This window comes from Lissotriton helveticus, chromosome 2_2 (assembly GCF_964261635.1).
Source record: "Lissotriton helveticus chromosome 2_2, aLisHel1.1, whole genome shotgun sequence".
NCBI classification, from domain to species: Eukaryota; Metazoa; Chordata; class Amphibia; order Caudata; family Salamandridae; genus Lissotriton; species Lissotriton helveticus.
The window spans coordinates 80,865,689-80,893,467 of NC_136060.1; the positions used below are offsets into that span (position 1 = coordinate 80,865,689).

The 27,779-nt window shown below is 44.4% G+C and overlaps 1 protein-coding gene across 6 annotated transcripts in view; it reads right to left on the reverse strand.

Annotated features, from left to right (window-relative positions):
- Window positions 1-27,779, reverse strand: part of ZDHHC2 (zDHHC palmitoyltransferase 2) — a 647,387-nt gene that overhangs the window by 170,186 nt on the left and 449,422 nt on the right. For 5 of the 6 annotated variants that reach the window (XM_078678140.1, XM_078678138.1, XM_078678137.1 and 2 more), the window contains 2 exons: window positions 9,808-9,934; window positions 2,133-2,225 (listed from right to left, as the gene is read on the reverse strand). In XM_078678140.1, coding sequence (XP_078534266.1) covers window positions 2,133-2,225; window positions 9,808-9,934 — 220 coding nt within the window. The remainder of the gene's footprint in view (window positions 1-2,132; window positions 2,226-9,807; window positions 9,935-27,779) is intronic. The other variant, XM_078678139.1, reaches the window with a different exon arrangement.

The window sequence follows — 27,779 nt, forward strand, 5'->3', positions numbered from 1 at the left end:
GATAAGATTTTGGAGACTCAACACGTTGATCATATTCAAACCACCTTGCCTGATAAATCTTGGACTAAATTGGCCTTGGATTTATTAGCACCTTATAAAGGAATTGCCTCTAGAAAAGCTTGTATTTTGGTTCTCATTGTTTATTTTTCAGAATGGGTGGAGTTAAAATGGATCTTTCATGCAGATACTGTTACTGTAATTGATTTTCTTCAGGAGGTGTTTAGGAAAGAAGGTTTTTTCTGATATTATTATAACTGACAATGGTACCCAGTTTACTTCGGTTGCCATGAAAGACTATTTTAAGGGTGTTGGTATTCGCCATCTTACCACCACAATATATGCACCAAACATGAACGGTTTGGAGGAGAGATTTAACAGGACTCTTGTGGAAGGTATCCAGTTGGCTCTTAAGTCCAGAATTGATGTGAAACAGCATAATGCAGACTTGTGGTCTTATCATTGTATGCTCCATTGTACCACTCATTTTTCTCCGTTCGTGTTGCTCAAAGGGAGGGCTCCTAGACAAAGATTTAATCATGGGTGGTTGTTTCCCAAAATAAATACTTGTAATCTCAAACAAATTTATGATGTTGTCAAACATAATTTGAAAATTAAAGGAATTAAAAGCCTGGAGCAAGAGGTTAAAAAAAGAAAATGGGTTGTGTGTTAAAGATGAAGTCAAGATTAAACTACCTGTGTATGTACAGAAAGGTTGTTCCAAGTTTTCTGATGTTAGGAACATTGTCAAATTAGCAAAAACTTCTGTCTGCTTTATTGGACAATAGGACTTGGTGGAGTATGTCTCGATTAGCGAAAACATTTTCTCTTTTGCAAACTCACATCAATATCACTGATGATCCTGACTTTTGAAGTGAGTATATTGCAAGAAAGGTTTCAGTAGGAAAGACTCAAGTGAAGTTGTGCCTGTAATCTTGGGAAAACGTAGGAGGAACATTAAGTTACCTTTGAAATATAATGAATATAAATTTAAATTCAGTTCTTTTTTTGGTTCTTTCTCTATTTTCCTCTCTTGGTCGTATTTTGTCTTTGGTATACGAAAGGCAGGTATGTGGTAGTTAGTACTTTAAGCACTTAGATTTTTATATGGTATGCATTCTTAATTCTGTGCCCAATAACCAAATGTTCTTTCCAAAGTGCTTAGCACCGGATGTATGTTTATATTTGTTTTTATTGGTTCCCTTGTGAGACATTGTGGGCATTCCAGACTTCTTATCAGGAATCTGTTTGAGTTGGAATTGTACTGGCTGGTACGTGGATGTTTCTAATAAAGTCTCTACTCACTCTTGGATTGAGAGTGGTACTTACCTCAGTAAGTCTTTTACTGTACCTGTCAGTAGCCATGTGTGGTGCTGGTCTTACTTCTGGAGTATATTTACTACTTCTTTTGAGTCCTTTTTGTCTGTATTTAATTTAGTAGTGCAGTTTATGAATAGCAAAGTGTTACTCTTTTCTAGAAGAGTGTTTTGCTTTTGCATGTCCCATCCTAAGCCCCTAAACTCCTCCCTAAAACCCATCACATTTTTCAGACAATCCCTATATCCCTACTACATTTACGACTAAAACACATACCTATGTGCGAAAGATCTCCACATAAAAAATAGACAGGCAAAGGTGTCCACCGGTAGGTTTACATACTTAGGTTAGTGAATTGCATTTAGTAGTACGTGAGTAGTACTATCACAGTACTACTAAAAGCTGTACAAAAGCAGTGTGTGAATAGCCCACTTCAACTTGTTTTCAAACTGCATACTAGTTTGTAATAGATAACAGCATTATTCACAATTTTTTATATCAGTCTTGCGGTACCTCATGTGTTACCTCATGCATTGTTTGTGGCGATAGATGTATTGATGATCAAAGTCCTATTTGACTCAACACTTGTGATTCGGGATTAAAAAAAGTCATCGGATAAAGAAAATTTTAAACAAATGAGTGCATTAATCAGCCATAAATTAGTGTTCCTACTATCATTTAAAAGCAAATCACGACAACCAGATGCAAAACCGACGAGTCAACTGAACACAGACCTAATGTATTTGCACAGAACCACATGATTATGCTTTCATCTCCCTCAGAGCAATATGATTAATCGGAAAAGAGAGAGTAATTACATTTTGGCTGCTGGGTTATTTCCCCCCGGCGTGGATGGCTGTTCAGGGTCTTGGTTTACAAGACAAGTTGGAAAGGAGCATCCATCCCCTAGACTGAAAACAAAATGAGAAACAATATAATTAGAACACACTGGGCACTTTGACCTTACACCACTCGAATAAACTAATGTTCTTTTCTCCTCTAAAATGTTCTACCCCTTTGGGCCCTCTAGCTCTTTGATATGTGATGTGATTACTTATTGGTAATCAGTCCATAGACCACCAAAGAATGACTCTTTAACGATTTGCTCTACTAGGCTGAGGAACCTGCATGCACATCCGTTTTTCACTGGAAAATAACTTTTCCCTCAAAAGTAAACGGGCCGGGTCACAAACTATTTACACTCCTAAATGAAAAAGAGCCAGAAAATGGCTTGCTAGGGGCAATCCACTAGCATGGTGTGTTGTCCTTATTACTAAGACCCGGATTGCCAGTAGCAGAATTTAACCAGCAGTGATAACTGAGTGGAATTCAACCAGCTGCCATTCAAAGTCAGTGCTTAATTTGAGCTGGTGGTTTCCGGTGCTTGGCACCAGCGCTTAATCGTCAACAGCGACGCTTATAGTGCACATTCAACTTAAAGGTTGATGCATTGGAGCGCTTTTCATGGGCACCAGTTAAGCACACATTCATTTTTTGTAGGCACGGGGAGATTAGGTGATTTGCCAAGAATCATAGGATGTTGAGCCTATGCCGAGACTCAAACCTGGTTCCCCATCTCCAAAATCCGCAGCTCTGGCCGTTACGCCACACCCTCTCCCCATTTGTAGGGATCATGGTTAGTAGTTAGTTCTGTTATAGGCGGCTCTAATACGAGGAGCAATGGGCTGGTGCAAGCTGCCTCCTGACAAGGGCCCAACACTTTTTTCACAAATTAACCACTGTTCAAAGTATTTCTTGGCCAGGACCTACAGGGTCTGCAAACTACATACTAGATCAGGCCAGGCCTGGAGACACCAGACCCTGTAAGAAGCTTCAGGGCAGGGGTTGTCGGAAGTATCACGGCTCACCTGCCAACCGACCCCTATAGCAGCAGGGGGTAAGCAGACAAAGCTCCTTTGGAGAGGCACAATTCTGCATTGACCCCTCCCCCACTACGCCCTCAACACCCACAAGTCCACCTTCTCACATTTTGCCCTCCCTAGAGCAGTTGAAATATGTCTTCAGTTTCTACCTGGAATCAGGAAGAACTACACGCAAAATAATTCCATATCCCTGGACCCTGTGCACATTTCCCTCTCTTGGTAAAAACATTCTAATCACTAGATTTTGATATGGAGATGATTGATGATTGATGAGATTGATAATTCTTACCATCTGGTATCTCAGTGCCAGGCCCTCAGTCTGGGGCACCAGTGGTTCAATGGGGCAGTAGGGGTTGGCTATGCACAATGAGCTCAATGGAATTTATAGATCTACGTCTTCAGTGGTGCCCTTTACAGGGCTTAATTTGTAAAATTGCCGGGCACAAAGTTTTACTTGGAAGCACATGATCAGCCCTATTGAATGAGGCTGTGTAGTCTTGATTACAGGTTATGCCTCTTGAATCCACCATCAGACACTCCTTGCCCCTTCATATCACTCTTTAAAGATCTTGTCCTCCCTGCTTCTTTTCTTTGTCACTGTTCTTCCATCCTTATCCTTCTACTCCTTTCCCGTTTTGAGTTATTTCTCTCTCTTGCTCTGGGTAAGAGTCGCATGTGAGAACATAATTTCTGGTTGGACCCCCCTGAAAACACCAGCTCAAATTAAGAACGACTATTACAGCAAGAGCATCAGTTACAAGACTGAGATGCTAAATTTCAACCTTGTTCTACAATAGTTGGGGAATTTTAATCTCTCCGCAAAATATTCCAGGATTGGAGTTAGAGTAGTAAATAAGCCAACTGAACCATTTTAGGGAATCTAGGACATTATACGGTTGAACTATTAAATTAGTTGGTCATTGCCTGCAGAACTTCTGCTGCAGGGGGTGCAAATCAAGATAAGAAACTCAAGTCAGCTTCTTCCGCACACATACTCTTTCCATTTTCTGTGCATTCACAAACTGTTAGCAAGTCGATTGCTGTCCTGGAAAAGCATGAAACACCAAAGCTGGTAAAGGCAGGAGTACGTGCTTTTCTAGGATGGGAAGGGAAGAGCCCCAAGTTTCAAGGGGTGGGGTTTCTTCAGAGTCTAGACAATGGTTAATTTGTAAAAAAAACATAAGTGCCAGGGCTCTCGCCAGGAGGCTGCCTAAAACAAAACCAACTATTAACCATGAAAGTGGGGAGAGAATGTGGCATAATGGCCAGAGCTGCTGACTTTGGAGCTGGGGAACCAGGTTTGAGTCTCCGTGTGGGCTCAACTTCCTGTGATTCTGGTCAAATTACTTAATTCAAGAGGTTAGGACTCGCACAGCTAATGTGTTGTAAATTTGTGTTGCTTAAACAGTTTGTTGCGTGCTACGTGGGTATCACTGTCTGTTCCATACAGCGTAAAGTATAAACATAAACGGATAGCCACCTCTGGGATAGAGGTAGCTGCCTACGTGCACAGCTAAGGGGAACCTCAATAGGTTTTTACAGTCTCAGTAAAGTTTATAAGAGTCAGTTCTCAAAACGGTTTCATATTTAATGTTGTTTATTCACAACAATTGTTCATTTTATCCTTATATCTTCAGTAGATTTGTTGTAATACATCTCCGTGGGTATTCATTTCCCAATGCATTTCGGGCTATACTGTTGCCCTTCGTCAGGGGATTCCACTCTAAACAATAAAGAAAGTACTTAATATGTATGTTGCTATCTGTAAGGATATCTCACATACAACTGTACTCTGTCCCAGGACCCAGCACGCCGAATAATGGATTTCGAGCATATTACCAACCTCACGGATCTAAAGGCGGACACTTTCGCCTTCACAACAGATGACGCCAGTAAAATTTATGGGTTAATCCAGGAAGAAACTGCTCAAACCACCAACACTCGCAGTAAAGAAAGTAACATTCGACAACTTTTATATCTTTTAAAAAAGAATCGAATCAGAAACTACATGCCAGCACCTTAGTGAGGTACCATCGAGCCCAAAGAATCCCTAGAGGCCTTAGGGTCCCATTAAAACCACTCTTGTGTAAGAACAATACCAGATTTGTTGAGCGATGGTATGCCATCCTCAACAAATGCTCACTTGATTTAATCCTTTTGATCATAGAAGAACTCGCCAAAGCACTGGAAGAACTAACACAAGAAATAGCCAACACAAAGGCCGAACTAAACAAAGCCATGGAACCTGCAGAGCTTGCAAAGATTCTGGAAGACATCAACTTGCAGCTTCAAAAACATACACAAGAAACACAAGAACGTAAGATACGAAAATTTAAAAGAGACACCATAGACTATAAGCTCGGCGAGGTGTACACTTGGGCAGAAGTGTACGCCCGCCGACGCCCCAGTCGCACATACAACCCATATTCTGAAAATGAAACATCATCATCGGAAGGGGATACCAGACCTCAATCAGCTATGCGACCAACACGCCAAGGAGACACCGCACCCTCTACATCGACTACATGTGCACCCACTGCGGTTCATTTTTTAGTAGAAGGCCAAGGAGAACAGGCCGACCCAGGCGGAGCAAGATTCGCAGAAACACCAAAAGTACAAATCGAAACCAGGAACAAGAAGGGCAACAAGCGAAGATAACAGAGACGGACAATCTGGTTATCAATATTTCATCATATCCTCTCACCAAGGAAGAAATGAAGGTATTACAAAAAGGACAAACGTTTGTCCCCACGACTATGACGAACATCCTAGCATTGGAAGTTAGTGCTTTCAAATTGACACGTAATATCAGACTAAGACACTATTTTCAAAATGTGGTTCCAACATCCACACAAGAAGAAGACATTTTAAGAGGCCTTAGACCACACAGTACATTTATGGCACCTGTGAGCCACAAAATTATTGATACATTCGAGAATCTCATCAAACGAGACATCATGAACTTGAAGTTCCAACAGAATACCAAGAAAAGGAACATGACTATACAAGAGAGAAATATAATCTCCAAGCTGGCTAACAACAAAGACATAGTATGTCAAAACGCTGACAAAGGCGGAGCCTTAGTTATAATGGATACCTCATATTATCTTGCACAAGTGGAAGAACATATATCCGACGCCAACGTAGATGGTGCACTGGAGAGTGATCCCACAACAGAGTACGCAACTATACTCAACAACATCATCAATCAGGCATTTGATCAATGACAAAGCACGAAGATTTCTTGTTCAAACTAACCCTAAAGCACCGGTGTTATTCATGACACCCAAAATACATAAACACCTGATCAAGCCACCTTTCCGACCGATTGTTTCCACAAGAGGCAGTATCCATGAACCCACAGGAAAATTTCTAGACAGGTATTTGCAACCGTTCGTTTTGGCAACCCAATCTCACATCAGAGATACCACTGATTTTCTAACTAAACTTTCCGCATGTTACATCGCAATCGATTCACAAGAAATACTAATGTGCACAGTAGATGTCCGATCACTGTATACCTCAATCCCGCATGACTTGGGGATTGAGGCCACTGAACAAGCATTGGTGAATTCGAATCTAGACGGAGATTTACAGACATTTCTAATGGAGTTATTGGTTTTTACACTTTACCACAGTTACTTCAAGATCAATGACAAGTGGTTCCAACAACTCTGTGGTACATCCATGGGCAATTGTGCAGCCCCGGCCTATGCCAATCTTTTCATGAAGACATTTGAGGAGACACACATATTGACAGATCCCAATTGGTTTACACATGGCAAGCTCTACCTGAGATTTATTGATGACATTTTCCTGCTATGGTCAGGCACTGAAGAGACATTAAAGACCTTTCTTTCAACATGGAATCAAAAAGATGATCGAATACAATTTACCTGGGACATCAGTCCTCATCTCATTCACTTTTTGGACGTACAAATCCAAATACGAGAAGGCAAATTATCCACGACAGTGTTCCGTAAGGCCACCGACCGCAACTCTTTGTTGCATTACAACAGTTTTCACAGACCTGGTCTAAAAAAGACCCTTCCCTTTTCACAATTATTGCGGGTCAAAAGAATTGTTTCTAACTCTGATGAATGTGAACAAGAAATGAACAACATGATTGACAAATTCACAGCTAGAGGATATCCCCAAGAGATAGTGGAATCATCTCGAGAACGATGCAAAACGATCAACAGATCTGATTTATTGAAAGTAAAAGATAAGTTTAAAGACAACAGACTAGTAGTTGTATCTAAATACTCTACAGCCAGTCACAAATACCGCAAGATCATTCTTAAGCATTGGCCACTACTCAGTGGGGAAACAGATTTTCAAGGAATCTTTGATCAAGAACCGACATTTGCTTACACAAGAGGAAGAAACCTTAAAGAAATATTGACTAACCCTACAGAAACGGGCACCCCCATCAAATACCAAGGCTTGAAACCATGCTACAATTGCAGCAATTGCAATAACATTATCCCAGGAAATTGTACCCAACACCCCATGAAGGGCACGAAAATCAAACTTAAGGTCAATGCCACTTGCAATACAGCAAACGTGATTTACATGTTGAAATGCCCATGTGGCTTATGCTACGTGGGACAAACAGAGAGGAAAATTCGCACGAGAATCTTGGAACATAAGAGCAACATACGAACAAAAAATGTGAAGTCTAATGTGGCAGTACACTTCATGAATAACAGACATTCAGTAGCTCAACTAAAATTCTTAATATTGGAAGTGATCAAAGCAACACCCAACAACAAGAATACACTATTGAGAAGAGAAAATTTTTGGATCCGATACCTGGCCACGATGCAGCCACACGGGCTTAATGACAGGATGGAATTTATGTGCTATTTATGAACTGTGCAATGTTATTGTACTTATGGTTTAATCTGTCTCGTACATATTTGTATTTATGTTGATTTTTTACATGACCTGATATTGTTTATATTTTTTCACAGCTTTACACTTTACATTGTCCACAGCTCAACTTGCTTTGTTTAGAACCTTCCATCTGTTTAACGCTACGCATATACACTTGTATGCATGCTTAATGAGCACACTCTGAGCACTCTAAGATGGCCCCCACACTTCCTGGTACCCTTTTAGTCCTTCTTCGCTATTTAACACAGTCCTAGTCTCGGCACAGCTACACGCATTTTCGACCACGCTACTTGATCGACAGACACCTTATCTTCAATTTCTCCAGTAAGTACCGCATCGGACCTTCTTATCGCTCACAATGCTTTATATACATACGGTTATTTTACAATGAAGTTTCACATGTACTTTTGCAGGCGGAGTACGTATTTGCGCACCGCCCTGTAAGTGATCATCGCCTTATACCGCCATATGAACAGACACGGGGTTGCACTGTGTCTATCACGGGTTCACGTATTTTTAACCTGCTCGCGACTTAGTACTCATCAGCACTTTTTATTTTATCTTTGAACACGACGCATCTTGGCGAGTCTAGCAGCCACTTTAAGCACCGTTAAAACTAATCACACAGATCTACACCGGTGCACGTTCTTCAGTTAAGAGCCACCGTTACCAGAGCACCTTTGAAACACCCGCGCTTACCGGCCATCACTAGAGATAAGTATTAGTCTTGAGACTTAAACCACGAGCACAGAAAACTTTAGTACTATTTCATCACCATTTACAATCAGGCATGGCATGACACCGCATGAAATATTTTATGTGAGATATCCTTACAGATAGCAACATACATATTAAGTACTTTCTTTATTGTTTAGAGTGGAATCCCCTGACGAAGGGCAACAGTATAGCCCGAAATGCATTGGGAAATGAATACCCACGGAGATGTATTACAACAAATCTACTGAAGATATAAGGATAAAATGAACAATTGTTGTGAATAAACAACATTAAATATGAAACCGTTTTGAGAACTGACTCTTATAAACTTTATTGAGACTGTAAAAACCTATTGAGGTTCCCCTTAGCTGTGCACGTAGGCAGCTACCTCTATCCCAGAGGTGGCTATCCGTTTACAAATTACTTAATTCTCCGTATATGAAAAGCGTTGGTGTTGATTAAGTGCCGGTGCTTAGCCCCGGAAACCTCCTGCTCAAATTAAGTACTGAATCTAGATAATATTCAGTGTAGCAAATGTGGGCACTTACAGATTGACCGCCCCTGGTCTACACTAGGAGTAAGCACCAAAATGACAAAAACATCCATGCGAATCCCAATAAAGTCCTTATATATGAGTGGGCTGTTAATTCCATTGAGATTGGCAAAATGAGTTACTGCTCCCAGGAATTATGATTTGTGGTTCCAGCAGCTGAAATATCTTTATGAAGCACTAGGGGGAATATATGCAGGAAACAACGCGGAGATACACCTTTCATATCATGTTATTCACACAAAAAGCTCATAATTCCTGGTATTTGCAACCCTCCAAATTACCAGAACACCCGATAATGGTAACTCCGGGGCAGGAAAATAGCAGTGTGATGTGGGCACTCGTCTACGAAGTCAAAGTCGTCAATCTCCGAAAATCATAGAAGACAATCTACTTTCAGTTTCTATTTGCAAAGCTCTCAGGTTTGTTTTACTTGCTATTTACCTTGTGAAAACCGGCAGCAGCCAGTATTTCTTCTCATCGCCGAACACTTGTCGAAGATTTTTTCTGACGCCCAAACTGAAGCCGTTCTTGTCAACACCATGCCGAAATATGGGTGTTCTGAAAGCCTCTAAGAGCAAAAAAAAAAATGATAGTTTGTCTCCTATTATTTTTAGTCCAGCAGCTTTCAAGCTACATTCCTAAGGTACATTTAGAGCTTAAATACAGATTTCAGTCGGAAGTGTCACCATGCAGCCTACTTTTCTTCCCGGCTAATGCTGAGAGAAAGTAGTTCTCCAACTGGGCAAAGTATAGCCTGCAAGAACCCGGATGTTTTCCACATTACACAGCTGTTACACTCTGTGGGAAATGCGGAAGATGGCGTCTTCATTTTTGAGAGCAGGAAACTCTTAAGTAGGAAATTGTCTTTGAATGACTTAAGCACAGTTTTAAACTCCCACACAATTACACATTTTTTTACTTTCTCACGCTTTGCTCTTATGGGTTCCACATCATCTCAGCGCCGAATAAGCATGAGAAAGAAGAATTTATGCTACAGATAAAGTAGTTGCATGTATGCCAATGCTCAGTGAAGAACACCTACCTGCTTTTTACTGTCCATTATTAGAGGCAAGATATAGAATAAAGCTATAATGTAATCTAAAGCTATCATAAAATATGGCCATCAGTTGCGGCTCTCGATATAAGTTTTAGGGGGTGGTGCTGGGGGCACACAAGGCGCTACAAATAAAACGGGCGATCATGAACATTGAGCGTATGTGTGTAAATATATATATATAGCATATACATATATGCATTTATAATATATATGCAAATATATATGGAAAGTAATTAAAACATTTACGCAAACTATGAATTATACATTGCAGTGGTCTGTGGAAGGAGCTGTGGATTTTAAAGCGTGTCAGTCACTCCTGTTCTCCATCTTCAGTCAACTCTCTTCTGCAGCCTGTGTTATATAACTGCATTCTTTTACTCCTCATTTCTTTCTGAAACACTCAATTTGCTAATAACACCTCATCGCTTTCCTTTTCAGCGCATGCCTTTCACTCTCTCCTGCAGTGCTTCCTTGCTTCTCCTTCACTTCACCATCCCCACACACAATGAACCCACTAACCTCTAAGAACTGCATTTTCTTTAACTTTTGCTCTATCAATATGTTGACATCTGTACCTCCTTTGCACACTTTGGATTGGGTGAGCATGTAAACCCAACACCTGTATTACCCACTGTAAGAAATTGGGCTGTTGTTTGACTGAGGTATTAGCCCTGGTCAAGCAGCAACCACAATCCTGGTTAGGGTGAGGCAAAAGCCAACCCTAAATTAACGGACACTCAACCCTCTGATAGCTTTGCATATAGAGGCAATGTGTTAAGTATTTGTGCTCACTTCAAACAGTAATAAAGTAAATAAACACCACACAAAAACGATCCTGCACCAAAAGCAAGCAATAGAGTACTTTTTAATAAATAAAACAAGACCAACATGACAAAACTCCGATCAGTTGAATTTTAAATTGTTTGTGTGAAAATAGTGCCTAAAAGCACCATGCTGTGGATATTGGGTAGCGCTCGACCGGGACAAAGGCACAAGTTCAGGATGACAGCAATGGAGCACTGGCCAGCAACAGTGATATTGTTACGCCTGCTGAACAGGGAACTTTAAATCCTGGTTTGCGGAGCATTGCGGGAAGCAATGTGTGGGTTTGGAGATAAGGCATGGCTTCAGTACGAGGTACTGCATCATCATCGAAGATCCCATCAACAAGGGTATGTGATGCAAAGTCTAGCGTGAGGATGCATCTCGCATTTGGGGAGTTGTGCTGGTTCCAAAAAGCTGCGAAGCAGCAATGTAGAGTCTGGTGTTGTCGTCGAGGCTCCTGTCGATGCAAGGCCCTGCACCAAGGGTGCGTCAAACAATGTCAGTTCTGAAGGAGGTGACAGACTGCGACGGCGATGCTGGTCTTTGTGATGGGTCCAATCCACATGGCAGCAGCGATGCATCAGTCTGCTCTGTGTTGCGCCACACAGGAGAGCAGATGCTTTGTTTCTGTTGGATTTACAGAGGGTGGCAAAGCACCTTATATCCTCTTTCAAGGGTCCACAAATGTGATGGCATCACTTGGGAGGGGAGACTCATAAATAGCAGAGCCTAGGTGCAGAAGCAAGGTTGTTGGAAGCCTTCTGTGTCCCTGAGGCTTCAGATCAGGAGCCCTTGCAGCTGCTCTGGACTCTGTGTTTAAGAAAGATGCAGGTCCAGTCCTTCACACCCAGACTAGAGGGAAGCATGCAGCAAGTCAGCACAGCAGGGCAGCAGTCCTTCAAAGCAGTAGTCCAGCAAAGTGGCAGTCCTTTCAGCAGCATAGCAGTCCTTCTTCCTGGCAGAGTATCCACAGTTCCAGAAGTGTACCGAAGATGTGTTGTCTGAGGCGCAATATGTATACCCAGTTGTGCCTTTGAAGAGAGGAGAAGCTTCTAGAAGAATGCCGTTAAAGTGAACAGATGCCTTGCCTTCCTGTCCTTGTCTCCAGACTAACTACAGGGGATACGCAGCCCTTTGTATGGAGACAGGACACAGCCTATTCAAGTGTAAGTGGGGCTGGTTCCAGGTACTCCCTCCCATCCTGCTTGTAATGGCTCATCAAGTCACACCTAAGCACCCCATTGTGTGTGGCTGTCCTGGAGGAATACGCAAAGTCCAACTGTTTGCTACAAACAGTCATGTGAGCCAGAAACACGCTGCGGGCACCAAATGACAAAGGCAAGAAAATTCCAACATTCTAAAAGCGGCATTTTCAGAATTGTAATTTAAATTCCGACTTCACTGTAAGTTAGGATTTTCATTACAATTCCAGAGACACCAAACATGAACTAGTCAGCTGTTCCCATTTGAAAATGGCACGTATAAATGGGATCACTGACAGAATATCGACAGTGAAAATATCGAGATGACAAAATATCGAGGTAAAAATATCGACTGCAAGAATATACACTTCCTGTCTTCAAACAGGTAAGTACAAAAATATCGACTCCAAAATATCGAGTGTAAAAAATATAGACTGTCAAAATATCGCATTTTTTAAATGTCTTAAAAATAATTTAAAAGTAATATAATAATAAATAAAATTAATTTTAACTTATTTAAAATACTTAAATAAACGTAAAATTAAGAAATAATTAATGTAACTTTAAAAAAAGTAATTTATTTTTAATTCATATATATGTATATATATATATATATATATATATATATATATATATATATATATATTCAATCTATGTTTGCCCCCAGGGCCTCCCTGGATCCAAACCAAAAGAAGCCGCAACTCCAGTCAATGCGTTTTGTTAGAAACTGATGGATTTATTGTTCAAATCTCTACAGCATATTTCACAGCGAAAAACCAACGCGTTTCGTGAGCTCCCTACTCACTTGATCACGGTTGAACAACCGTGATCAAGTGAGTAGGGAGCTCACGAAACGCGTTGGTTTTTCGCTGTGAAATATGCTGTAGAGATTTGAACAATAAATCCATCAGTTTCTAACAAAACGCATTGACTGGAGTTGCGGCTTCTTTTGGTTTGGACCCGGGAGGCCCTGGGGGCAAACATAGATTGAATACATTGCGGTTTGGTTCTACCGCGTGAAGCAACGCACTTGCCAGCAGCGCCAAAGCAAGAGGAGAGCGGAACCATCTGGGGATTATATATATATATATATACATACATATTATTAACAAAACATATACAATATTTTTACCGTAGGATAGCGAGAGGTTTAAATTTACTGTACCGACTCCAGTGAGTGCAACAGTAGGGAAAGCGTTGGATAGCGTAGGGGTAAAAATTACTATTCCCACTCCAGAGAGTGCAACAGTAGAGAAAGCGTTGGATAGTGTAGGGGTAAAAATTACTATTCCCACTCCAGAGAGTGCAACAGTAGGGAAAGCTTGGGATAGCATAGGGGTAAAAATTACTATTCCCATTCCAGAGAGTGCAACAGTAGGGAAAGCGTTGGATAGCGTAGAGGTAAAAATTACTATTCCCACTCCAGAGAGTGCAACAGTAGAGAAAGCGTTGGATAGTGTAGGGGTAAAAATTACTATTCCCACTCCAGAGAGTGCAACAGTAGGGAAAGCGTGGGATAGCATAGGGGTAAAAATTACTATTCCCACTCCAGAGAGTGCAACAGTAGGGAAAGCGTTGGATAGCGTAGGGGTTAAAATTACTATTCCCGCTACAGAGAGTGCAACAGTAGGGAAAGAGTTGGATAGCGTTGGGGTAAAAATTACTATTCCCACACCAGCGAGTGCAACAGTAGGGAAAGCGTTGGATAGCGTAGGGGTAAAAATTACTATTCCCACTCCAGAGAGTGCAACAGTAGGGAAAGCGTTCGGATAGCGTAGGGGTAAAAATTACTATTCCCACTCCAGAGAGTGCAACAGTAGGGAAAGCGTTGTATAGCGTAGGGGTAAAAGTTACTATTCCCACTCCAGAGAGTGCAACAGTAGGGAAAGCGTTGGATAGCGTAGGGGTAAAAATTACTATTCGCACTCCAGAGAGTGCAACAGTAGAGAAAGCGTTGGATAGCGTAGGGGTTAAAATTACTATTCCAACTCAAGTGAGTGCAACAGTAGGGAAAGTATTGGATAGCGTAGGGGTAAAAATTACTATTCCAACTCCAGTGAGTGCAATAGTAGGGAAAGTAAATACTTCATATATAAATATAAATAACATAAATAGTAATACCAATTACAAATTAATTAAAATATTTTACAATTGTATAAAATATATAAAAAAAAGTAATTTAAAATACAAATAAAAATTATTTAATAATAAAAATGACCTACTAATACTAAATAATTACCTATTAACAATACATTAATTTACAATTTAAAAATGAATCAATTAAATTTAATTACCAATTATATTTTAATTAATTACCAATTGATAATTAATTCTAAATAAATACCAATGAATTAAATAACATATTAAATTAATTATAATTAAATTACTTCTCACCCTATTCCCGTATAAACCTGCAACCCGCTACAGAAAATAAATTACTAAAAATAAAATATTTATCAATTAATCAATTAAAATTAATTACCAATTATATTTTAATTAATTACCAATTAATAATTATTTAACAAATAATTCTAAATAAACAACAATAAATAAAATAACATACTTAATTCATTATAATTAAATTACTTCCCACCCTATTCCCCTATAAACCCACAACCCGCTACAGAATTATATTACACAAAAATTAAACATTAATATTAACTTACCTTAAATTCGATATTTTTGTTGTCTATATTCTGTCTAGTCGATATTATGTCCATTCTATATTTTTGATTCGATATTATTGCTATTCTATACGATATTATATTTTTCTAGTCGATATTTTTGTAGTCTATATTATGTCTAGTCGATAATATGTCTATTCTATATTTTCTACTCAATATTATGTCTAGTCGAAATAAAAAATTCGATATTTTGACTATTTACCGTATAAATGTACTAAGGTAACTTCAATATTTTCGTACAGGAGAAGTAGGCCTTGCAGTAGTGAATAACAAATTTAGGAGCGTTTCACTGCCTGGACAAGTAAAACTGAAAAGTACCTTTTAAATACATTGCACTCTGCCCTCAGGGTCGTTGACTTATATGTATTAAAAGAATGTTTTCGACCTGTCAAAAGGTTTACTTTGTCTTTTTGAAATTGTAGTTTAAAACTGCACAAACACAGGCTACAATGGCAGGCCTGAGACATGTTTAAAGTGCTACTTGAGTGGGTGGCTGTAGGAAAGTGCCTCTTTTGGACATGTTTAGCGCCCACTTTTGCCTGGAAAATGATGTAATTTCGACTGGAAGAGCACAATGTCCCTGCCGACCAAACACCCTGTGCCAGATCTTGTTTCCTAAACTGTCCCTTTTGTTTCCACAATTGGCACCTCTTAAGCTCACATATAAGTTCCTAGTAGGAGTACCACTGGTATCAAGGGCCATGTGATTAAAGAGAGTCCCTAAGGGCTGCAGCACAAATTGTAACACTTTAAGGGACCCCTCACCAAGCACAGGCACAGTGCCACTGCAGCCAGTGTGTCTTGGTGCAGAGAAAATTGAAGAGGCAATATGGCACACATCACTGTGTGCTATGCCCACAGACGCTGCACAAGATATAGGTAAGACATCCCTCTGGTAGGCCAAAGCCCTAAGGCAGGGTGAACTATACCTCCTTTGAGGGCATATCTGCTCATATAGATTCCTTGTCCTTTCCTGGATATTGTAAGTGACCAGTGAAGCAATAGTAAGTACATGGGCAGGACACTCGTACTTACGAGTTACCCAGCTCCATGATGGCTTCACTGAAATATGGGGTGTGGGGTGAGGATGTAGCCTTACGGCTAGAGCAGTCGACTTTAAAGCTGGGGAACCAGGTTCGAGTCTCAGCAACGACGCTCAACATCCCGTGATTCTGGGCAAATCACTTAATATCCACGTTCCTAACAAAAAATAAAAAACAATGAATGTGTCCATCTGTAACAAAACCGGTGCTCATGTAAAGAGCTCTGTTACCCGATTTCTCGGGTCTAGTTCGCGCTATATAAAACTCTAAAAATAAATAAAAATAAATGTTTGGTACAAACATCTCAGTATAATAAACCTGCACTGATTCTTTTGTCAGATTTATTAAAAAGTGCACACAGAGGACGCCCTAGAGGGTTCCCCTGAAGCCCACCAATCCTCAGTGTGGTCACCATTTGGCCTGAGCCAGCCTGCTACTACCTGGCACTATTCACCCCTAAATATAGTATTTAGGTGGCCCCCCTGAGCCCTGAATTTCAGTTCCTGATGACCTAAGAAGAGCCGGACATTACAGAGTCACACCAGCAGAGAAGACTACAGAGACCATCTGACTTGACCTCAGCCCTACTTGCCTGTCTGCGGTCCTTGATGATCCTGCACCACAATACCGCTCGCCCTGCAGCTCAGCAACCTCCAGAACCCTAGGAGAACTGACTGCCTTCAACAAAGATCAAGACTCCCGAGAACAGAGGACCTGTTCACCAAGCAACCCTCTTCAAAGTAAAGACTCTGTGACCTGAAGTAACGTGAAGCCTGTCCCTAGTTCCACCTCTGTGTCCAACCCGGACCGAGTCTAAGTGGACCACAGGTTCCAGCAAGGTCCCCCGCGACCCAAAACCCTAGTCCACCATGAGATGACCTCTCCTTGAGAACTCGATGTCGCCTGCAGCCTCTGCCGGAGCCGCCCCCCCACGAACCACGTCCTGCTCCGGTAAGCCGTTTCTAACACCAAAAGGTACCACTGCACTTGTCCGCCCTGGGCCTTGGTGAAGAAGACCAAAGGTGTCCCTAAGTCCCTGAGCATCACAACTTACCTGCCCAGTTGTTGATTTCCTTCGACCGGCCTCCTGGCCTGCAGCCGTTGTTTGATTTGGCCATTCTTCATTACCTTGCCTTGGGCACCCAATGCTGTGTTGGCACCCTGCACCCAGCCACCCCTGCTGCTGGTGGTGTAGTGTTGGTGCTGCTTGGGGTCCTGTCCAGTGCTTCCTTCAGCTCATGGAGACTGGCCCCCCAAGCCGCTACTACTTACCTGTAAGCAACCTCTGTCCGATTGCCCCCAATCCCCATTGAATTGTATTGGGCGCCCAACCTCGAACTTGCACCCTGCACCTGCCCGCCCCTGTACTGCTGGGGGTGCACTGTTGGTACTGAACTGAACCCTGCCCAAAGCTGACCCTAACTTCTGAGGACTGGTCTTGTACTTCCTATGTATGGTGAATGTTTTCTTCCTTCCATAGGTAAACATTGCAAAGTCTGAAAATTGCACTGTGTCCATTTGTGAAACTGGAAAATATTTTTTTTATTGAAAAACATATTTACCTGTGACAAACATCAGTGGTTCTGCAAAATAAATATAACCAAATATTATTTTTATAAATTGGTCTGGTATTTATTTATTGAGTGTGGACCTCATTACCACTACACAACAAATGTTTTAACACTGCCCTGTGATAAGCCTTCCAGGGACCTTGCACCCAGCCCTCCTGTAGTGTAGTTCCTATATTCCCTATAAGCTCTGCGCATTGGAATAATATAAACAGCAGTGTAGACGTAGGACTGAGGTCGACTAGGTCTCTACTGACTATATTAGACTTAATTAGTTTTTGCCAGCTAGCTCAGAGGTCACTAGAAACTTTCTCGAATGTTCAAGAAGGAATTAACTTTCCTGATTAGACAAGAAGGGATTAGTTTCTGACAACCATATAACAATGACAACGTTGCTCCCTCAGAATAAGAGTATATCTCTAGAGTCGTGTGAAAACAATAGACAGCTATTTCACTCAGTCAAGTGTGCATACTTAGTTTCACCAGAGTGCAGAGAAAAGAGAGACGGGCGTTTTCAATAAAAGGTGTTATTTATTGAGCAGTCTTCTTTCTCATGCAAGAGAAATTAATTGCCACAATTGCAATACTCAGCATAAAGTAAAGTGCGTACAGTAAAAGGAGTATTATGTATTAATACTGTAAAAGCATTGATATGGTTTCTTAGCCATATGATACTTTAAAATGGATAAAATATATACATACATATATATACATTGACTAACGTACTCAACTGGTGCTTCTAAATACGCCTACCCCGGTGTACCTGACCTAAGCCTAATATGTGGGAAGGTGTAAGTAGCAGTTTTAAGTTAAGTTGGTTTTGCCAAAAATCTGACTCAAGAATTCTCTTTAAGGGTTTAGTCAGCTCCGTACCTGGGTATTTGAAAGCAGGAGGTCTGGTATCTCTCTCTCAGGATTCGATATCCCAGCAACCCGCGAGGGTATGTGGAAACACCGGAGCTGGATTTCTCGGCAGGAAAAAAGACAGCGTCTCTCTCAGTGCGTCAAAGGGGAGGGGCGGTGTCCGTGGGCTCTCGCATCCGCTGGGCTCTCTGGCAAGTAGATAGCCGCTCTGCTCCAAACCACAGTGTGTTTGCTTAAGGCAACGTTGGTATATTTATACCTGTAAGGTGCCGGGTTTGACGTGAGGTTGGACATAAGACGTCAATAAAGATGTCACTAAGAACTGGCCATTCTTACAGTGCTCACAGGAGTTCTAGGACGAAATCAAAACAAAAGCAATGGGGATTTCCCAGGTTGCTGGAGGTTTGGTTTGTTTAGAGAACTCGTTGTGCTTTCTAGGAGTCCGGGGAAGTAGCCTTGCTTAATGTGGACTGCATGGGCTACCACCAAATATGGATATGACTCTTATGCGTTTATAAGGATATTATTTATTATAACCGTACAAGGGCATAAAATAGAAATATTGAATTAGGTTCTTAGATAGAAACACAATACCCACTCCACGATCTAATGTCCATGATTACTAAAACTAAGCAATAGTAAACATATAAAAGTGCATGTGTTTTCCAACCCACCCCAAAATACATACTTTGCATTTGAAATGGTATATGGTAAATACACGAAAATGATTATTGGTACTGTACGTTTTTCAAGCAGTGTTATCATTCAGTAAAAAGGATTGCATATAATTATCAGCTGAATGATTTGCGAAAATTACACATGAAATGGCTCTTAATACAGAAGAGAAGGTCGAGACCATTCCATCACATAATAATACAAAATACTGTATGTGTGCTAGAGGCTGAGGTAATATATTGTCTCTAGCGTTCCTAAAATAGAAGCTCTGTTCTCTAAGAATAGTTCTACTTTAAGCAGAGTACATGTGCCAGAAAAAAGGAAAATATTTTGAAATTGGAAAAAAATAATTTTGTTTTCAGGGGAAAAACAGTTTTCAGTAGCTTTTGTTTATCAAAGCTGAAGGCCGAATTCAGAGTTCAGGAAACGCTGTGTGCTCGTTGCTTAAAAAAAAGTTATTCTTTCTGTTCAGGGGAGAACATCATTTCAGACAGACTCTCAAAAAATTGGTCTACGACTTCAGGTGAAAGTTCGACCAAGTTTGAATATGCCGCAACAGTACAGTCGTGGGAATGATTGCTATTATCGATATCAGGATCAGCAATGCTCACAGTAGGTCGTACCTGGGTGATGCTGCTCTCATCTCGCACTTCACTGCCACATAATCGTAGTGATGAAGTCTCAACGAATGCCGTCATCAGAATCGGTAGCCGCTGGGGACAACACGATGCCTGAGCCTTTACAGGACTTAGCAAAGAATCTGTATCCAATGGTACTGCTGATGGTAGTGTAAGACAGATGTCCAACACGCATTCTTCTCCGCATAGCATACATCAAAGCACGGGTAAGATGCAATTCTTCCAGACGGGTCTGAATGAAAGAAACCAGGTCATATTCAGATCTCTTAGCCGGGCTAATCCAAGGACTTTAGTAATGCGGTCCCGATAGCGTATAGCTAGGCTCGTTTCTTCCATCATTGCTGGAGTCTTGTCTGTGACTTGGCTTGCCATATCGGAGCAGAAGGATCAAAAATAAAATTCCTGCTACGAGTCCCAAAAGAAGTGGTAGGCTGCCAAAGACAGAATGGACAAAATTAGGAAAAATGCCCAGAACTGTTTTGAAGGGTGTTAACAGTCCCGAAAAATTGTCTTAAATACATGTGGGATGCCACTGGTATCTGACATATTTAGGATTTGGCTTAGCATTTCTGTGAAATGCACGGGGCAATTTGTTGATAAAAGGGTATGTATCTCTGCCGTTGTCCTTGCGACTTGCAGATCATACGTTTCTTTTGATGACGTTAAGGGCACAGTTGTCTGTAAAAGAACTTTATTCTGCTTAAAGTATCAATTCGAATAGAAGAGATATTCAAAGAAGGCCAAATTGTTGCCTCCGTATCTGGAGTGCTGTTTGGATACAATACTTGCATACAGCAAGTGACCATGGAACTAACGCTGACGAGATAGGCTTTTCCTGGCACCATGCCACAACAGCTGTGGTCCACTATTAGAATATAGCTCCCGTTAGAAAGCCGTCTAAAGAATGGCTCTATCTGTGTTGCAGGTGTGCCATGCTGGTGACATGAAAGGTTATTTGAAGTCCCCTCACAGGCCCCATGCAAGTTAATACCTTGACACAGAAGTATACCGCTCAGTGATCTTTTACAATTTTTACCACTAAGAAATACATTCTGTTTCTTTTCACTGTAACATGTGTGTGTATAAGCTAGTTTCAATGTTGACTTGATGTACCCTTTACCCAACCTTTCATACTGGCCCGCTGGTATATACTCTTGGCAGTATTTAAATTGGAAAGTTGTTATCGGAATTGTAATTATTCTGTGTATTATCCATTCAATGACAGGTCTTTCTGACATTGTCAATGGTAATCTCTCAAGTTTTTCAATGCTCAGAATCGTATAGTCTGCTCCTTTTTGTGCCAAACTGATTTGTTTATCAGTAAGGTTAAAGATAGAGAATAATGACGTTACGTTGATTAAACGCCAGGGCACGTAGCCTGAACGCAGATTTTGCAACGTCCAGCCAAGCTGTACAATAGAACGTAATTTGGACTGACCATGTTGTAGCATTAGCAAGTCCTGCTCTATTATATCAATAGCAGATGATACAATACTGTCCAGTGAATATATTCTGGAGGACAGAGTCATTAACCCATTGTCCACAACAGAAAGTGATTTTTCCAAATTAATACGATCAATTTCTCGTATTTTTTCTGCTGTTTCAATTTGCATTACTTTCCAAGCTTCGTTGTACACTATGAAACGTTTTTGACGCTGTTTGCGTGGTCCCATTATGAAATCACGCAAGTCAGCACTGTCTTTAAGTAAAGTCAAGTGTTGCTTAATTTCAGCCAGTGTGGATGTTCGTAGCCAATCAAGGCATAGTTTGCCTACACTGTATGTTGTAACTATCCCTGGATGTTGACTCTGGGAGTATCTTGGGTCTGGCCTGGTCATTTTGAACCCCTGTATTTTGTTCAGGAATCTATCTTGACAGTTATTTGTGTCTGTGGGTCAGATCAACCATTTTTTCCAATCAGGATGTGTTCTGTTTTGGTTAAAAATATGGGATACGTCTATCTCAACATCTGTAGTGCTATTACTGTCAGGTGTTGGCTTTGGAATAGACGGTTTGTTTAAATCTTTTATCTTGGCTAGGCCAAGACAGGTAGTCTGTTGAATGCTATAATTCAAGAATATTATTTGTTCTGGGATCATGCAGGCTCTAAACAATGCTTCTAAACATTGGACCTGCCAATCTTTGGTACCCCAGATGGTTTTTGTTTCAATGTTGTTTTTCCAGAAATCAAAACCAAACGTATTCATTTTTTCATAAAATGTTTCCGAATAGATCAATTTAGTATTTGTCAGCATTGTTTTCACCGCTGTCTTATTTAACAGTTTGAAATAAAATGTTTCTGCATCACTTGTGTTAAACCCTGAGAAGTATGGGAATTTCTCGTAAAATGTTTTCAAACTGCTTTTAGGTGGAGTTGCACAATGTTCCCATTGATTATAATTAAAAACATTTCTAGGTTGAGCAGATTTATGCAAATAGTGATGTGCAAAGTGATTATAACAATACATTTCGTCATAATTTGATGAACCCTGTAAGTAATCATGTTCTGTAAATTTTGCTGACATTACTAAATCTGACACATGCAAAAAACACAGTTGATGGACAGAATGTAGAACAATGTCATACATTCACCCCAGTACAAGGATCTGGGCCTAAATCCATCGTTTTTTTGCACTCCACACCACCCATAGCCAGAAACCGGTCCTTGGATGCTTGATTCCTTTCTGGGAAAGAAATGGCTTGGTAGTTCGGACTGGACTGTTCCCATGAGGCACAGGGTCAGAGCTGATTTGCATATAGCCAGTGTCTAACCCAGGGTGGTGTGGAGTGCAAAAAAATGATGGATTTAGGCCCAGATCCTTGTACTGGGGTGAATGTATGACATTGTTCTACATTCTGTCCATCTACTGTGTTTTTTGCAATTTTCACCCCGAGTGGGCTGGGTATGCTCAGACGTGAGTCCCAGGCTCTCCACACCACTGGAGTCAAGCTATCCAGGCTGATGAAGGCTGATAGCCAGAAACCGGTCCTTGGATGCTTGATTCCGGTCTGGGAAAGACATGGCTTGGTAGGTCGGACTGGACTGTTCCCATGAGGCACAGGGTCAGAGCTGATTTGCATATAGCCAGTGTCTAACCCAGGGTGGTGTGGAGTGCAAAAAAAGATGGATTTAGGTCCAGATCCTTGTACTGGGGTGAATGTATGACATTGTTCTACATTCTGTCCATCTACTGTGTTTTTTGCAATTTTCACCCCGAGTGGGCTGGGTATGCTCAGACGTGAGTCCCAGGCTCTCCACACCACTGGAGTCAAGCTATCCAGGCTGATGAAGGCTGATAGCCAGAAACCGGTCCTTGGATGCCTGATTCCGGTCTGGGAAAGACATGGCTTGGTAGGTCGGACTGGACTGTTCCCATGAGGCACAGGGTCAGAGCTGATTTGCATATAGCCAGTGTCTAACCCAGGGTGGTGTGGAGTGCAAAAAAATGATGGATTTAGGTCCAGATCCTTGTACTGGGGTGAATGTATGACATTGTTCTACATTCTGTCCAGCTACTGTGTTTTTTTGCAATTTTCACCCTGAGTGGGCTGGGTATGCTCAGACATGAGTCCCAGCCTCTCCACACCACTGGAGTCAAGCTATCCAGGCTGATGAAGGCTGATAGCCAGAAACCGGTCCTTGGATGCTTGATTCCGGTCTGGGAAAGACATGGCTTGGTGACCGCTCGAGCCTGCCCAGGCGAGGTCGCCCCACCTACGCCGCTCCTGCCTGCTGCTGCCAGCACGCTGCCCTGCTGCCCTGCTGACGGCTGCGCTCTTCCTGTTACCTCCATTTTCGCCGCTGCCTGCCATCCACTGCGTGCCTGGTTCCCCTGTCGCCTGTTGTTACCCCGTTTTTTTCTGTACCCCTGCTGTGTGCCTGTTGCCTCCCCTGCCCGCCGCCTGTTCACCCTTCCTTCTGTAACCCTCTCCCCCGCTTCGGCTGCCCTCCCCCTCCGGGGTGCTCTTGCCACCTTCTTCCCGCCACTGCCCTCTGGCGCCTCCGCCCCCCCTCCTGCCCATTGGCCGCCCCACTCCCGCCACCCAGCTGACCCGCCCTCCCGGCTCCTCACTTAAGGGGTCCCAACGCAAGAGCTTGGAGTGACCGCTCGAGCCTGCCCAGGCGAGGTCGCCCCACCTACGCCGCTCCTGCCTGCTGCTGCCAGCACGCTGCCCTGCTGCCCTGCTGATGGCTGCGCTCTTCCTGTTACCTCCGTTTTCGCCGCTGCCTGCCATCCACTGCGTGCCTGGTTCCCCTGTCGCATGTTGTTACCCCGTTTTTTTCTGTACCCCTGCCTTGTGCCTGTTGCCTCCCCTGCCCGCCGCCTGTTCACCCTTCCTTCTGTAACCCTCTCCCCCGCTTCGGCTGCCCTCCCCCTCCGGGGTGCTCTTGCCGCCTTCTTCCCGCCACTGCCCTCTGGCGCCTCCGCCCCCCCTCCTGCCCATTGGCCGCCCCGCTCCCGCCACCCAGCTGACCCGCCCTCCCGGCTCCTCACTTAAGGGGTCCCAACGCAAGAGCTTGGAGTGACCGCTCGAGCCTGCCCAGGCGAGGTCGCCCCACCTACGCCGCTCCTGCCTGCTGCTGCCAGCACGCTGCCCTGCTGCCCTGCTGACGGCTGCGCTCTTCCTGTTACCTCCGTTTTCGCCGCTGCCTGCCATCCACTGCGTGCCTGGTTCCCCTGTCGCATGTTGTTACCCCGTTTTTTTCTGTACCCCTGCCTTGTGCCTGTTGCCTCCCCTGCCCGCCGCCTGTTCACCCTTCCTTCTGTAACCCTCTCCCCCGCTTCGGCTGCCCTCCCCCTCCGGGGTGCTCTTGCCGCCTTCTTCCCACCACTGCCTTCTGGTGCCTCCGCCCCCCCTCCTGCCCATTGGCCGCCCCGCTCCCGCCACCCAGCTGACCCGCCCTCCCGGCTCCTCACTTATGACGCCCCCAGAGCGACCGCGCAGCGGACGCGCGCAGCGGGAGCACCGAATGAGCGCCGAAGGTGCGCCAAAGGTAAGCCCGTCTGCACCCGTCCGCGCCTGGCCGACGGACCTACAACGGCACCGAACTCAACGCACTCAACACCGGCCGAACCCCGGCCTGCTACCGAGCCACACCGAGACGCACCCATGGACCCTTCAGCTGCCACTCCTGCAAGTTCACCTGCAACCGGACCCACGCCACACCAGCACCCACCAAGCCGAACTCCAGCAGCACCCACCTGAGGTGCATCCTGCTCAACACCCGCTCCGTCCACAGACACGCCGTCGAGCTCTGGAACCTGCTCGACACCACAGCCCCCGACGTCGCCTTCCTCACGGAAACCTGGATGAACGCCTCCTCAGCGCTTGACATCGCCATCGCCATCCCGGACGGCTACAAGATCATCCGGAGGGACCGCGTCAACCAGACAGGAGGAGGCATCGCCATCATCCACAGGAACACCATCCGCATCACGACCGACACCAACGATACCCTCGCACCCGCCGAACACCTGCACTTCCAGATCCACGTCAACCCCAGGACCACCCTCAGAGGCACCCTCATCTACAGACCCCCGGGACCACGCACACAATTAAGCGAAGACATCGCCGACTTCATCAGCCCGCACGCCCTCCCCTCCGCCGACTACATTCTCCTCGGGGACCTCAACTTCCACCTGGAGAACAACAGCGACCGCAACACCACCACCCTGCTGGACAACCTCGCCAACCTCGTACTCAAGCAACTGGTGACCACCCCCACCCACTACGCCGGACACACACTCGACCCGGTCTTCTCTTCCAGCAAGGAAATCGCCTTCAGCCACGCCACGGGACTCCACTGGACGGACCACAGCTGCGTCCACTTCAGCTTCAGAAGGACCACGCTCCACCATCACCAGCAACAGGTTCCCCGCAGAAGCTGGAACAAGATCACTGCAGACCAGCTCGCTACTTCCCTGAGCAAGTTCCCTCCCACCAGCACAACGAACCCCAGCCAAGCGGCCACGAACCTCACGAAATGGATCAGCGACTGCGCAGACGACCTCGCCCCGCTGAAGACCTCGCCGAGCAGACCCGGCAGCAAGAAAGCACCATGGTTTAACAACGAACTCAAGAGCTCCAAGAAGAACTGCAGAGCACTCGAGAAAACTTGGCGCAGAGACACAACACCGGACAACATGACTGCCCTCAAGCTCGCCACCCGAAAACACCACCAACTGATCCACGCCACCAAGAAAACCGCATTCAAGGAACGACTGGACAACAACGCACACAACAGCAAAGAACTCTTCAACATCGTGAAAGAGCTCTCCAACCCCAACGCCGGAAACAACGACATCACCCCTTCGCAAGACCTCTGCAACTCCCTCGCCTCCTACTTCCACAACAAGATCGCAGACATACACAACAGCTTCAGCACTCAACCGACGCTCGCCACGACCGAACCACCGCCCCCCACAACCACCCTCCGTGCCTGGACCCCGATCAGCACCGAAGACACCGTCAACACGATGAATTCCATCCACTCCGGATCTCCGACAGACCCCTGCCCTCACCACGTCTTCAACAAGGCCGACGCTGTCATCGCACCCCACCTGCGGGACATCATCAACACCTCCTTCGACACCGCTACCTTCCCGGAGAGCTGGAAGCACGCCGAACTCAGCGCCCTACTTAAGAAGCCATCAGCCGACCCCACCGACCTCAAGAACTACCGCCCCATCTCGCTGCTCCCGTTTCCGGCAAAAGTCATCGAGAAGACCGTCAACAAGCAACTCTCGCAGTCTGGCTTCCGGGCCAACCACAGCACCAAGACCGCCCTGATCGCAGCTACCGATGACATCCGAGCCCTGCTCGACAACGGAGAAACGGCGGCCCTCATCCTCCTGGACCTCTCCGCGGCCTTCGACACTGTCTGCCACCGTACCCTAGTACAGCGCCTCAGCAACGTCGGAATCCAGGAGAAGGCACTGAAGTGGATCATCTCGTTCCTCGCCGGAAGGACACAGAGAGTCCGCCTCCCCCCGTTCAGATCGGAGGCCACCGAAGTCATCTGCGGCGTTCCTCAAGGCTCCTCGCTCAGCCCAACACTCTTCAACGTCTACATGAGCCCCCTCGCAGCCATCGCACGCCAGCACAACCTCAACATCATCTCCTACGCCGATGACACCCAGCTGATCCTCTCCCTCACCAACGACCCCGCCACCGCCAGAGCCAACCTACACGAAGGGATGACAGACGTTGCCAAGTGGATGATGAACAGTCGCCTGAAACTAAACTCGGACAAGACGGAAGTCCTCATCCTGGGATCTTCACCCTCCGCCTGGGACGACTCCTGGTGGCTCCCCGCCCTGGGCAGCGCACCCAAACCCACAGACCACGCACGCAACCTGGGCTTCATCCTGGACTCCTCCCTCTCCATGACCAGACAAGTCAACGCCGTCTCCTCGTCGTGCTTCAACATCCTGCGCATGCTACGTAAGATCTTCCGATGGATCCCCACCGAGACCAGGAAGACGGTCACCCAGGCCCTCGTCACCAGCCGTCTGGACTACAGCAACTCCCTCTACGCCGGAACCACCGCCAAACTCCAGAAGAGACTCCAGCGGATCCAGAACACCTCAGCACGACTCATCCTGGACATCCCCCGCCGCAGCCACATCTCCGGACACCTGAGAGACCTGCACTGGCTCCCGGTCAACAAGAGAATCACCTTCCGGCTCCTCACCCACGCACACAAAGCCCTACACAACCAAGGCCCAGGATACCTCAACAGCCGCCTCAACTTCTACGCTCCCAAACGCCAGCTTCGATCGACCAGCCACGCCCTCGCCGCCGTCCCCCGCATCCGAAGAGCCACCACAGGAGGAAGGTCCTTCTCCTACCTGG